At 42.8% G+C, this 12,851-nt stretch overlaps 1 protein-coding gene across 1 annotated transcript; it reads right to left on the bottom strand.

Moving 5' to 3' along the window:
* Window positions 1-2,303: 2,303 nt before the first annotated feature.
* Window positions 2,304-12,828, bottom strand: NR0B2 (nuclear receptor subfamily 0 group B member 2). The gene is made up of 3 exons (XM_029571251.1): window positions 12,668-12,828; window positions 4,846-5,446; window positions 2,304-3,319 (listed from the first exon to the last, which is right to left on the bottom strand). Exons 2-3 carry the CDS (start codon window positions 5,390-5,392, stop codon window positions 3,078-3,080), a joined length of 789 nt encoding a protein of 262 aa, XP_029427111.1. The 5' UTR covers window positions 5,393-5,446; window positions 12,668-12,828; the 3' UTR covers window positions 2,304-3,077.
* Window positions 12,829-12,851: the final 23 nt, after the last annotated feature.

The following is a 12,851-nucleotide window of genomic DNA, read 5'->3' as shown; positions in this document are numbered from 1 at the left end:
TAGCTCATTCAGGTGCAAATCTAAGAGTATTTTCCCTTTGAACATTGCCTGCAGCCATTGCACCTGATTTTTGGGTGGGCAATGGCACATGTACATTTGAAAATATACGCATGTACCTACACTGATTCTTAATCCCCTCCCCAAGAATGCCTCCTCTTAACCTATCTAAAAGTATGCATGCAATTTTCCAGACTGTTCTTTTTTCTGGAGAAATCAATATTTACCCAGATAAAGGGCTTTGGAGAATTGCTTGCATGGGATTGTGATGAGTATCAGCACACCGTTACCCACAAGTACTTTGATAAGGGATAGGCAAAGCCTATTTCCTGAGAGCTGCAAACAGGACTGGTTTTCAGATTATCCACAAGGAATATTTTAGGGCTGTGCATTCGTTTTCTGATGAAATGAAAAATGAAACAAAACATTCTGCCAAATTTTGGGGTTTTTTATTTTGTTTCATTTTGGAAATGAAACTCACCCCAGCCTTGCCAACACTTAAAAACTGAAACCTTCCCCCTCCCCACCTCCCACCAGATACCACTTACCCCATCTGTGGGGTTCCAGGAGTTGAAATGGGGCAGGAGCTATATCCCAAGTTCAAAGGGTGATTTGGGGTTTAGGGCTGTTCATGGGACTGTTCCTGATTATTTGAGGGAGGCTGTTTGGGATCATGCCCCTTCCCAAACCTTATGTTCATTAGTGAAAGACGTTCTTTGTGTTCTGCATACTTACAGGAAACTCGTGCCCAAGGTTTTGGGTAGCTGGCCCGGTTATGGGGAATACTCTACCTTTTGATTTCCAACAGGAGCTGGATTATTTGTTCTTTGAGAAAAAAAGCGAAGGTGCTTTTCTTTCAGCAGACTTTTGGTTTTTTTTAAAGAACTCCTGTACATTCTGATTTATGTTTAATCTAAATTTAGGTACTGCTGGTCCAAGCCTAAACCCTGAACATTGACCTCTGTGTTTCTGTTCAAGGAAAGCACTGGCATTCAGTTTCATTTCCAACAGGAATTCAGCACAATGTGAGGCATTTACTTATAGATCCAGTCCTAACAGAAAGTGTGCTTGTAGTTTTTTCAAGATTATTCAGTTGGTAGATAAAACAAAATCATGAAGGTGTGTTGTTTTTTTTTTGTATGTGTGTGTGTGTGTGTGGGGGGGGGGGTTCTGATCTTAAGCCATTCCTGAAGCTATCCTGCTGCGTTGGCTTTGTCTCCAGCACCTTCACATCGAGATCCTGTGGAAGCTGTGTTCAGGCCCCGGACCAGCCACTATTTTAGGAATTGGTCCGTGGGGATGGGGGGCCAGATTGCAAAGGGTTCATTGGGATGGTGGTGGTGGTGGAGCGACTGGCTGGCCAGCTGTTTTTGTTAATGTTTGAAAGTTGATAACCCTAGCTCCATTCCTGGCTCTCAGTCTCTTGCAGTCATTCTGTAGTGACTGGGGAATTCTGCGTTAAAGGGCTGGATTTTACAGCCTTTACCAAGGGCATTGGTTATGTTGAGTGAAAACACTGTACCAGAACCAACCAATAATAAAACCAGGATCTTCGACTTCAGACAGGCTACCTTCAATAAAACGAACAATTAAGAAAGCCCTGTCAGAAGTAGGAGATTTAGGAGGTAGAGAGGACCTATATACAGTAATAAATAAAGCTTTGAAATGGCAACAAATTTTTGTGTCAAGCATGTTAACAAGGAAAAGAGAATACAGAAAGCGCTACAGTTCACCGGAGCGATACCCGTAGTAAGTCTAGAGCAAAAAAAACTGGCATTCAGAGATACAAACGTACCCAGAAGATGAAGAACGGACAAAATTAGCAGGAAAAACAAAGGGAGACATGAAGAGCAGGGAGACTGGCAAAGGCTGAGACATAATCAATAGAGGCAGCGGATACAACTTTCTTTAGGAGCCCAAGAGAAAAGAGGATGGCTAGAAGGGAAAACACAGGAATTAAAGGGGAGGATGTGTTTAGTGAAGAGGGGGCTCATAAGAAAGGCTTGCGGTTTACAGCAGGAGGGGAGGGTGATGGACCAAAGGCAAAGATGGAAGGGACCAGCAGGGATTCTTTACTCCGCGGACTTTACTGGGTAAGAAATGAAACCCCTGTGCCTGCCTGCCCTGACATCCACTTACCCATGGAAAGCCCTTTGAAAACTGCTCCCTAAAGGGTCAGTATTTTACACAGTTCACGTTTTAAACTATATTTACATCCTTAACTTGGACTCCTTGCTGCTGTCCTTATGGTTCTAATGCCCCTACCTACTGTTTCACCTGAGCTTGCAGAATAACAGCCAGCAAACTTGAATGCTAAAGTATTTATTCTGGAAAAAAAAAAGAATATTTTCAAAGATACAAAACATTTCCTGAAGAAAATAATAACTTAAAAGCATCTATATACACAAAATGCAGATAAACATCTAGCCTTAAATACTGACATCCAAATGGTGTGTGCAAAGGCTGCTCCTCTCCTGCAGATTAGCACCATAACTGGCACCCGAGGAAACGTCCAGCTGTGCCACATGTGCATGCAACCCCACAGCCTAAAAAGGAAATGAACAATGGCAAAGGTGCACCACATCTGTCAGAGGCCGGACTGCTGCTCCCCTCCCCCTACCCTGCTGGTAATAAGATACCAGTGGTTTCATTTGGACCCCTATATTCAGTTCATCATATTAGAATTCTGAGTAACACAACCAACTCATTTATCAGTAAGATGGGCCCCTTCCCAGGAAAATTAATGCATTCTACACGGAATAATATGGTGCATATTTGCACATATACACATTCCCTTTTGTAGTTTAATTCTCAATTGAGGGATTATTAAGTAGTACGGGTTAATGTTCATAGTGTTTGTGAGGTGTAAGTTAATCATTCTGTCCATGCACTTCTGGCCTGGCCTAGCCTAGCCTGCAGCACCATCTGCTGTTCCAGTTCTCAGCTGCCCTTTGCTTGCTGTCTCCTGTGAACGAGAGCTGGGTAGGTGCTCTCCAAACACATCCCTGCCTAGGAGGATGTATACAGTCTTTGTGTTTGGAAGTGCTTGCAGTCTCTTACAGCCTGGATAAAGGTCTCACTTATTGCATGTACAGCATTTCCATGACTAGCTCCACGATGTCAGCATTCCCGATCATGGACCGAAAGAAAAGATCTGCAATCAGTGCCGGGGGGATTGATTTCAGAGTGGAGGCAGTCAGCAGGATGCGAGCAAAGCGGCCTTGCTCTCCAGGATGGAGAGGCATTAGGAGCTCCCTCAAAGCTCTCTGGGCTTCCTGCTGCAGGCTCTCTATGTACAAGGAAGCTCTCAGTCCTGGGACATCTGGGGAGAAAATAAAAACAAGTACATGAAAATGAGAGTTTATCCCAAATACAAGCAGTTCTTTACTTATAAGCCTGTGCCACAGTCACCTTCATTGCTAGCTGTTAGTCATGGATATTATGCTACCTGTAAATTTCAGTGTTCTACCAGTAAAACAGAATTAACTTGCTTCACTGTAACATCAAAGCACTGTATGTAGATAAATACTCACACACGCACACACACACATTTATTTTGATGTTTAAGGTTCTAGGGAAGGACAATTTCTAGGTGGGTAAATAGGTATTTACCTGAGTGAAAACTATCCCCCTCAAGCAGCACAAAATATGTGCAGGCTTTCACAGTGCATCTTCTTTTAGCTGGATCCAAGGGGCAGGGGAGTAAACACTATGCATACATTTGCATATTCAACTGTACACATGCTTTTTTTTTATTCCCAATCCACCACCTGAACAAACTGCAGATGCAAAAGTATGCAGGCACATTGTACATTTACATAATTATGCGTTTTTAATTATAAGGGGCGCACAAAGTGCCCGCAGAGAATACAACATCTCAGGCTAGTCAAGATTGACCTCTAAGTGGATAACTAAGATTCTAAGGTGAATTGATGCTAAAATGTCCATCAGTTACAAATAAAGCAACCTATTTCCAGTCTTTTAAGGTATTCTGCAGTGTACAGCTGTATCCTAAAGGTCTGCAGTATATTGACACAAACTTTAGGCTGTTTAACAGGCTATTGAATCATGATGTCATTAATTGGACTCCAATTCTCATTGCTGCCAACCCATTTGTTTCTTAAGCAAAAAGGAAATGCTAACAGGCCCTCTGAAAAAGGTTTAAATGCTAGGGCACACCACCTACCATGTAAGGCATTAATACTACCAAGGATGTAAAGTTTTAGCTATGTTTTTAGTACCTGGGCAACTGATTTTGGAGTAGTTGACTCCCTTATGGTTGCCACTGAAGACAGATTTGGTTTGCTTCTAGAGCATCTCAAAGTAGAGACATTTTTCTAAAAAGCAGACATTTTTAACTTCTGAAGAAAGAGGACTCCCAGTGCTAAAAAAAATAGAACAAAACATGGGTCAGGGCCATTGCTGACCTCCACCTTCCATTCCAATTGCAGTGCAGAAAAGGCAGAAGGCTGCCACAGTTCAAAAAAAAGTTCCAGATCGGGGACTTGGCATGACCAGCCAGAAAATCTGCTGCCTCCCCGTTATCCTCCATCAGTGAGAAGTCAAGCTGAAGTTCCTCAACATGTCTGAGGAGAGGGGTGGCTAAAAGCATCATGAGGACATAAGTAGGGAAGCTTACAAACCTGTCTCATTCAAAGAGTGGTGTTAAGCTAAGCCCTTCATCCACACCATTGATCTGACTATTTTAGAGGAAGAAAGCTGACATGGAAAAGGGATTTATGACTGGTTAGGGCAATTGCCACTGTGTTGCTTGAATTATCCTACTTGTCTGCATATGTACCAACCTCTGAATACAAGCCCACTGCCACTTCTGGGTGGCCCACTTACCAGGGTTAAAGAGAATGGCTCCTTTTAGGTATGCATACTCCTTTTGGCATAGGTCCAGACTCCAGAACTTGTTCAGACAGCACTGTAGCCTCTGCACGCCTGCCAGGGTGGGCTGTGTCTTGTCATATGCTGGGCTTTGGCTGCAGGGCTGGCCATCCAAGAGGATTCTCTTGAGCATGCTGGGGGCCAGCGTCTCTGTAACCTCAAAGCTGACCATCTCCTGAGCAAGCCCTAGAATGAACAGCGGAGCCCAGCAGCTCTCCAGGAGCAGGAGCTGGTCTTCCCGGGGCAGCAGCTGAAAAGATGGTAGCTTCTTCACAAAGCTAATGGTTTTGACCAGTACATTGGAGGCTGCTTGGCAGGTGAGGTGTGGGGTCTTCAGGCACACCGTCCTGCGGTTCTCACAGAGGCAGCTGTGCTGTGCTAGGCTGTAGCACGACATGGCATGGTCCTTTTGGCTCAGGATAGTGTATAAAATGGCATTTTGCTTCTCTGCATTGACTGAGTCACATTGGCAGGTTTCACACTCCATTTCCAGGCTTGTCATGATCGCTTATCTTGGTGACAAGTTCAGTAGCCTGCAGGAAGATCACCTATCTTGCTGTAAGAAATAGCAGACAAAAGAATCCTTTTAAATGCGGTACCTCTCAGAGATCAGGTCTGCCTGCTTATTCTGATAAATCTGTCGGTTGTTCTCAGCTCTATTTATAAGAGTTGAAAGCGAGGGAAGCAACCTTGACCTCACTGACTAGGCTGAATTCATTGAAAAACAAAACAACCCTGGACGGATTGGTTGGGAAGGCTGACTCCACGTGGCGTTGATAGGCTTTTCTCAATGAAGGTACCAGCTCGAGCCAACAGGATCTAATCACAAAGGGGAGAGCTGGCGGGAGGGAGAGGGTGGTAGGGGGAAGCATTAGAGGTGGGGATGGCAGCCTTTCTTATCAGGGCGATTACCCAAACTGTATAAACAAAGTCATTAACTCAACTTGTACCATGGCACCAAGGACCAGATGAGCAATCAACCTGTTGTATATGACAGGTGGCCTTGCTAGGAAATGCACTCACTAGCGTCTGTCACAAGCACAGACAGAAGCAGCTTGCAACCTGGGATGAAAGTCTGCCCTTGGAAATCGGAACCTGGAAGTGTCTTTATTTGCAGGTTGTTTGTTTAACCTTGTGGACAGCAAGCTGCTGGTTCAGATAACAAAAAAATGGCACATTGCCCATGAAACCATTAATCACCTGGCGGAGCAGAGACAATCAGCAATTACAGTGCATGTGTGTTCAGGGGTCAATTAATACGGGAGGAAGAGGAGGAAAGGGGGTGCTGGATCAATTGACTTAAAAGTTACTGTAAAGCAGACTCCAGCAGTAACAAAATAATTAGCTGCCGCCTAGAGCTGAAGATTATTTTGAATTTCATGCTGGCTTATCCCCACTTTGCTATGGGAAGCCTCTCTATGCCTTTTTTTTTTTAGCCAGTCTGATTCTCCTTCCATCTTTTTATCTTTTTTGCCCTGGCAGTTTCCTCCCACTGCTTTGGGTTTCCAGCCCAACTGGACCTGGCCTCGCCTTCATGCCCAAGAATCTGGTGGCCTCTCTTCCTGTTTTAAGCCTTTTCTTCCCATCCTTGGCCAGGAAGCACAGACTTGCTCCTTTCATAACCTGGTATACGTGCATGTTGAATCAGCCATAGAAGCGCCATGCTGGGACAAACCGAAGGGTCACAGGTACCTGGCAGCTCTGTGGCTGCAGGGGGTGCCAATTTAATAAGGGGCTCACAAAAGCCCTAGCACTTCAGTGATGACTGAGTCCTAAGAGATTAGATATTCAAAACACTGAGATTTTAATTGTTGAATTAGATTGCTGAGGAAGGGACACTAATAAATCCCAAACCTTTGCAACTTTAAATATTTGGTGGAGATATTTTATCCCCGGTTTAGGCTGCATTCTGGATCTTTGCAAATTAATTCTGAGGCCAGCCCCTTATCTCAAGCTATAGTGCAGACCACAACTTAAATGTCCCCCTCTTCCTCTGTTGGAGCCGGTTGGGCCTTGGTACACTCTGGAGGTAGTGTGCTGAGACTCAGGGGAAGGAAACTTGGCTACAGCTACTGTGGCAGCTTCTGCCAGCCAATGAACTGTGCTGAAGGTGCACCTCAGGAGGACAATGCTCCTCCAGTTCTCGAGCTTGCAGTGGTGGCTTGAGTCTTCTCATCATGCTGTCTAGGCAAGGGATAATAGTAAATAGCAGTGGAGAAAAAAATACAAATCAAAATTAACAATTGCCCAAATATGGGTGGTTTGAAAAAAGTTGAACCCAAAGGTTTATGCCTTCGTGCAACCAAACAACTATGGAATGATGATTGAATCCTACTTGACCTTCTCCTGAGACTGTGGCCCATCATTCTATGGCACTTGCTTTGACCAGTTTTATCCAGAACAGACTGATAGAGAGATTTTCATTTTGCAGCCTGCCTGTTTTGTTCAGCTCTAAGAATAAGCCACCCTTTGAACTCCTTATTCCAACACATAACTATAGGAAGAGGAAGAAATCAATTTGGTTAATTCTCATTCAAAGGTAACCTTTGTTTATCACTGTTTTCTGCTGGCTTATCAAAAACAGCCACCCTTTGCAGACACAGAAAAAGCAGAGCTTTCTCAGCAAGAGAACAGGGACAGAAACCCTGTGCCTGATAAAGAATCATAAGAAAAATCAGCATCCTATGCCTATGACGTATCCATTACTATCATTATAGGAACTGCGCCCCCCCCCCCCCCCCCCACCTCTCTGAGAACCTTAGACGCTTTCTTTAACTCTGTTTTATGAAAGCTACAACGAACATCTTCACTCTGAAACCCACAAACGTAACCCCCAAAATGAACAAGAGAACATGCCATACTGGGTCAGACCAAGGGTCCATCAAGCCCAGCATCCTGTTTCCAACAGAGGCCAATCCAGGCCATAAGAACCTGGCAAGTACCCAAAAACTAAGTCTATTCCATGTTACCGTTGCTAGTAATAGCAGTGGTTATTACCTAAGTCAACTTAATTAATAGTAGGTAATGGACTTCACCTCCAAGAATTTATCCAATCCTTTTTTAAACACAGCTATACTAACTGCGCTAACCACATTCCCTGGCAACAAATTCCAGATTTTAATTGTGCGTTGAGTAAAAAAGAACTTTCTCCGATTAGTTTTAAATGTGCCCCATGCTAACTTCATGGAGTGCCCTCTAGTCTTTCTACTATCCGAAAGAGTAAATAACCGATCCACATCTACCCGTTCTAGACCTCTCATGATTTTAAACATCTCTATCATATCCCCCCTCAGCCGTCTCTTTTCCAAGCTGAAAAGTCCTAACCTCTTTAGTCTTTCCTCATAGGGGAGCTGTTCCATTCCCCTTATCATTTTGGTAGCCCTTCTCTGTACCTTCTCCATCGCAATTATATCTTTTTTTGAGATGCGGTGACCAGACTTGTACACAGTATTCAAGGTGTGGTCCCACCTTGGAGCAATAGAGAGGCATTATGACATTTTCCGTTTTATTCACCATTCCCTTTCTAATAATTCCCAACATTCTGTTTGCTTTTTTGACTGCCGCAGCACACTGAGCCGACAATTTCAAAGTATTATCCACTATGACGCCTAGATCTCTTTGTTGGGTGGTAGCACCTAATATGGAACCTAACGTTGTGTAACTATAGCATGGGTTATTTTTCCCTATATGCATCACCTTGCACTTATCCACATTAAATTTCATCTGCCATTTTGATGCGCAATTTTCCTGTCTCGGTTTAATTAAACACTGTAATGTTTGTGGCTTGTGACACTTTAAAAAGATTCTAGTTGTATCTGGACCAATATGGCTACTAATATCCTATATTAAATACTGTGGAAGCTTTTGCATTACTTTTTGAAAAAGCCCACAAATTCAGTTTTCCCAAAAAGGGGAAATGCTTTCTCATTTTGGTCTTATTGTACAGTATTTCAGGGGTGGCCAACTCTGGTCCTCAAGAGCCACAAACAGATTGGGTTTTCTGAATATCCACAATGAATACACATGAGATATATATACAAGCATTTAAAATGCTTATTCTGCTTGAAAATGTGCCACTGAAGAAAAAGAAAGGCAAAAAACGCATACTGGGATGCACACAAAACAGATAAAGAACAGTTTTCAAAGTGGTAAAAAGCATTTCCCCCGCAGTAAGCTGCTCTCTTGAGAAGTGCCCTCCCTGGGTATGGCTAAAATTACACGTGATCGTCTACAAAGCACGTAACTTTAGTCACATTTAGAGGCAGCGTTTCTGGGGGCATCTTTAGGTTGGGGAAGGAAAATGATACATGCACATCGCATGTACTCCAGGGAAAAAAAGCAGGTGCAAATGTCCATGGATATCTGCAGCAAGTTTCACATCAAAAATTAAGCGTCTACTTTTGCTTTGAAAATTGATACAAAGCCCTCGGGTTAAAAAAGGGCCTGCAGACTTTTTCTCCAAAAGGGAGGGAATGAAGATGCTCCTCATAGGAGGTAATGTTCGAAGGCATTTCCATGGGCAGCCCAGCGTTTCCTAAAACTGCCCACCCAACAAGTTTACTCGGACTGAGCGGAGGCGTTCCTGGGGTTGCAGCTGGGGAGGGACTTGGGCTTGCACACATTTGGATTGTCAAAAGTGTGTGGATAACTTTCCCAGAAATTAGCTGTGCCCAACATAGCGGGGATGATTGTGTGCGTGCTGTTTGTATGGGGCGAGTTTGCTTTGAAGCCTGCTGGAGCTTATGCAGCTATTTTCTGACTTCTTTTATGCAGGCTGTTGCAGAATTATGCCCAGTAAGGACAATTCTCAAACCCATTCCCTTGGGTAGAAGCATGCGTAGGGTTCCACAGCGCTTGTTAAGTGAATTGAAGGGAGTGGTTCCCAGGATTGTGTTTTGGATGGGGCTGGAACGGATTTTCAAGTCTACATGCATGCTATTCTCCAGCAAAACTCTCCCCACAGGAAAACCTGTGGGCCCTTTGAATCCCTGGGCAATGTTCAAGCGGAAAATACATGGTTGCTGCCTAAGTGATGGAGCCTTTTGTAAAGATGGAGGTTAACCCTGGCCACCCTCCAGTCTTTGGGTACAATGGACAATTTTAATGATAGGTTACAAATTACTAGTAATAGATCTGCAATTTCATTCTGGAGTTCTTTCAGAACTCTAAGGTGTACACCATCTGGTCTGGGCAAGTTAGTTTTAGGCCGCTACAGTAAAGAGGTGTGGAAAATGGATGCTCAGTGTTGTGTCCGCTTTCCTAACGTGTGCCCAGCCACCTCTCCTGGGCGTGCAGTACAATATTTAAATGAGGGGGGTCACACTAAAAAGGAAGTGCTAGGACAATTACGTGCCGCTAGTGCTTCCTTGGCAGCAGAAGCTCAGGAGAGGTGGCTGTCAGAGGGTTAGGAAAACGGAGGCTCGATTTTACAGGCATCCGTTTTCCTAACCTGTGCACAGCCACGGGTTAGGAAAATAGATGCTCGTTAATTGAGCGTCCCTTTTCCAAACATGACCACCGGCACTTAATTTTTTTTTTTTTTTTACCTTTTGGTTCTTCTGACTTAATATCGCTAACATATTAAGTTGGAGGATGTACAGAAAAGCAGTATTTTCTGCTTTTCTGTACACTTTTTTTGGGTTGCTCAGAAATTAACACCTGCTCTGGGCTGGCGTTAAAATTTGAGTGCTAAAATGTGCAGATCGGCCACCCATTTTTTTGTTTGTATCTGAGGCGAATAGCTAAGAGCCTCATCAAAATGCATTTGCATGAGATGAGTGCATTTAGTTTTGGGGGGAGGGGTTGGATGCGTGTTCTGGATGCACTTATGGGGTTTGCCAGTGTGCCTTATTACATCTTCCAGTTTCACAGCGATTTGTATCAATTCTTCTGAATCATCATTGAAAATTGTTTTTGGCACAGATATCTCCTCAACATCCTTTTCAGTAGACACTGAAGCAAAGAATTAATTCAGTTTTTCCGTGATGGCCTATATTCTCTAAGGCAAACAGAAGCAAGACATACCAGTCGCCTTAGCTTGGAGATATTTATTGGCACATATATTTAAACAGAGTCCAACTCTGGCCGAGTTTTGCACAGCAGCTGTGTCAGGGGTAGGTTTCTGGCAAGATTCAACTCCAAATAATGTGCTTTTTTCAAAAGCTGTTAGATGAAAAACGAATTATTTTATCATTTCATTGTTTTATCGATGCATTTTGCACAACAGAAAATATCTCCACCATAGCTTATTTCTGGCCTTCCTTTCACTTTTTTTAATGGGTGGAATACATCTGGACTGCACTTCTAGGATGGTATTTTTAAAAATAAATGTAAGTATAAATAAATGTAAATTCGTAATCTTTGTAACTGCACTTTTCAGCTGCCAGCCACAGACCCCTGGCAAGGTTTCTCTCCTTATCTAAGGCAGTCTTTTTTGTCTTTCTCTTTTAGGTAGATGAGCATACAACATCCCTTCTTAGTTGGTGGCTAAACAATGGTGACTATTCCTGTTGCTGCAGGCTGGCTACCTATAAAACAACAGGTCACATTCTATAAAATGGATCTTGCCTGGTCGCCAGTTTAGCTCTTCCTGTTGGAACCGTTCTTAGCCCGTGCAATGAAGGAGCCGTGTCAGCAGACAAGAAACAAACTTGCAGTAAAGCGACCCACCAATTTATAATCATCCTTCTCACTGATATAATAAAATATGCCTCAGCAGATCAATGACAAGTAAATAACTGCTCACCTCAAAGAAATGACTGTTTTCCAGGCGTATGCCTTTAGTGTAGTTAAAACACTTAGCTGTCAGCCCATAAAATGTACTTCACCTACCCAAGCTGCCTAGTGTTCCCTGTCTTGTTTCCAATCATCTGCCACTCCAAATTATTTGCTATTTGGAAGCTTTCAGTGTTTTCAACTCTGACGAGAATTCTAAGGTTGATGGGTTGTTACAAAATAGGGAAAGTGCTGACAATTAATACCATATGCACTGGTCTGCATATTAGCAGCACTTTAAAACCCCCAAATAATACATAAAAATAGCAAGCTACTTGATGTTAAATTTTCATAAAATCTACCTCAGTTTAAAAAAAATAAGCATAGCCTGGGAATCAGGCAGTGATTGCAGTTTAAATTACATCACTCCCTATCCACGTTTACTGTTGTGTACACTACATATTTATTTATTTATATTTATTTATATACTGTCGCTCTATGTAAAGATCACAACGGTTTACAATAATTACATTCATAGGTATAAAATCAGCAGATAATGATGGATTACATAGGAAGTATTCATAAACAGACCTTAACATTTATCAACTGAATTCTCAAATACATATTAAGTAATTAAAGGTCAGGACACAAGAGGTGAAGTACAAAATAAAATAAATAACAAAATATTCTGTTTGTAGTAAAATTTCTCATTAATTCGTTTATCATGTATTAGTATCTCTTGTCCTTGTTATTTTAGTTCTCTACATTCTGTTTTAAATTAGGTTGTATGCATTTTTAAATAACCATGTCTTTAGTTCACTTTCAAATATCTTTCTGTCTGATATCATATGTAGCATGATAAAAGGTCTGGCTTTCATACACACTGCTGCTTGAAAAATCCCCAACAGCGATTGCAAGTCAAACCTACTAGTTTTGAATAATTATGAAGTGCACATTAACTAAAAGTCTTTCTAAAAGTTTGAAAGTAACTACTGAAAAAAAATAAAAAAAAGTCAGGTCCATTTCAATCAATGCACGTTGCCCAGACAAAGGCTTTACATACCTTGCTAAGCCGGACATTGGAACTCTCCTAGAGGATCGGTAACCATAGCAACCACCGCCGAGCGCCCGCGCCATCTCGTGCTTGTGGAGGATCAGCCCCCGGGCCCGGCGCTGATTGGTTTCTACGGCTCAGGCATCCGGGGAACGTGACCCGTCTTTTCCAGCCGATTGGTCGAGCGATTACT

Source organism: Rhinatrema bivittatum, chromosome 11 (genome assembly GCF_901001135.1).
Source record: "Rhinatrema bivittatum chromosome 11, aRhiBiv1.1, whole genome shotgun sequence".
NCBI lineage: Eukaryota > Metazoa > Chordata > Amphibia > Gymnophiona > Rhinatrematidae > Rhinatrema > Rhinatrema bivittatum.
The sequence above is the reverse complement of the archived record's forward strand: the minus strand, read 5'-3'. Positions and strand labels throughout refer to the sequence as shown.

Excerpts from the sequence above, each read along its gene's own strand:
- NR0B2 (XM_029571251.1), bottom strand. The coding sequence starts at position 5,392 with ATGACAAGCCTGGAAATGGAGTGTGAAACCTGCCAATGTGACTCAGTC. Across the intron at positions 3,320-4,845 it reads AGCCATTCTCTTTAACCCTG|ATGTCCCAGGACTGAGAGCT; the intron begins GTAAGTGGGCCA and ends TTTTCTCCCCAG.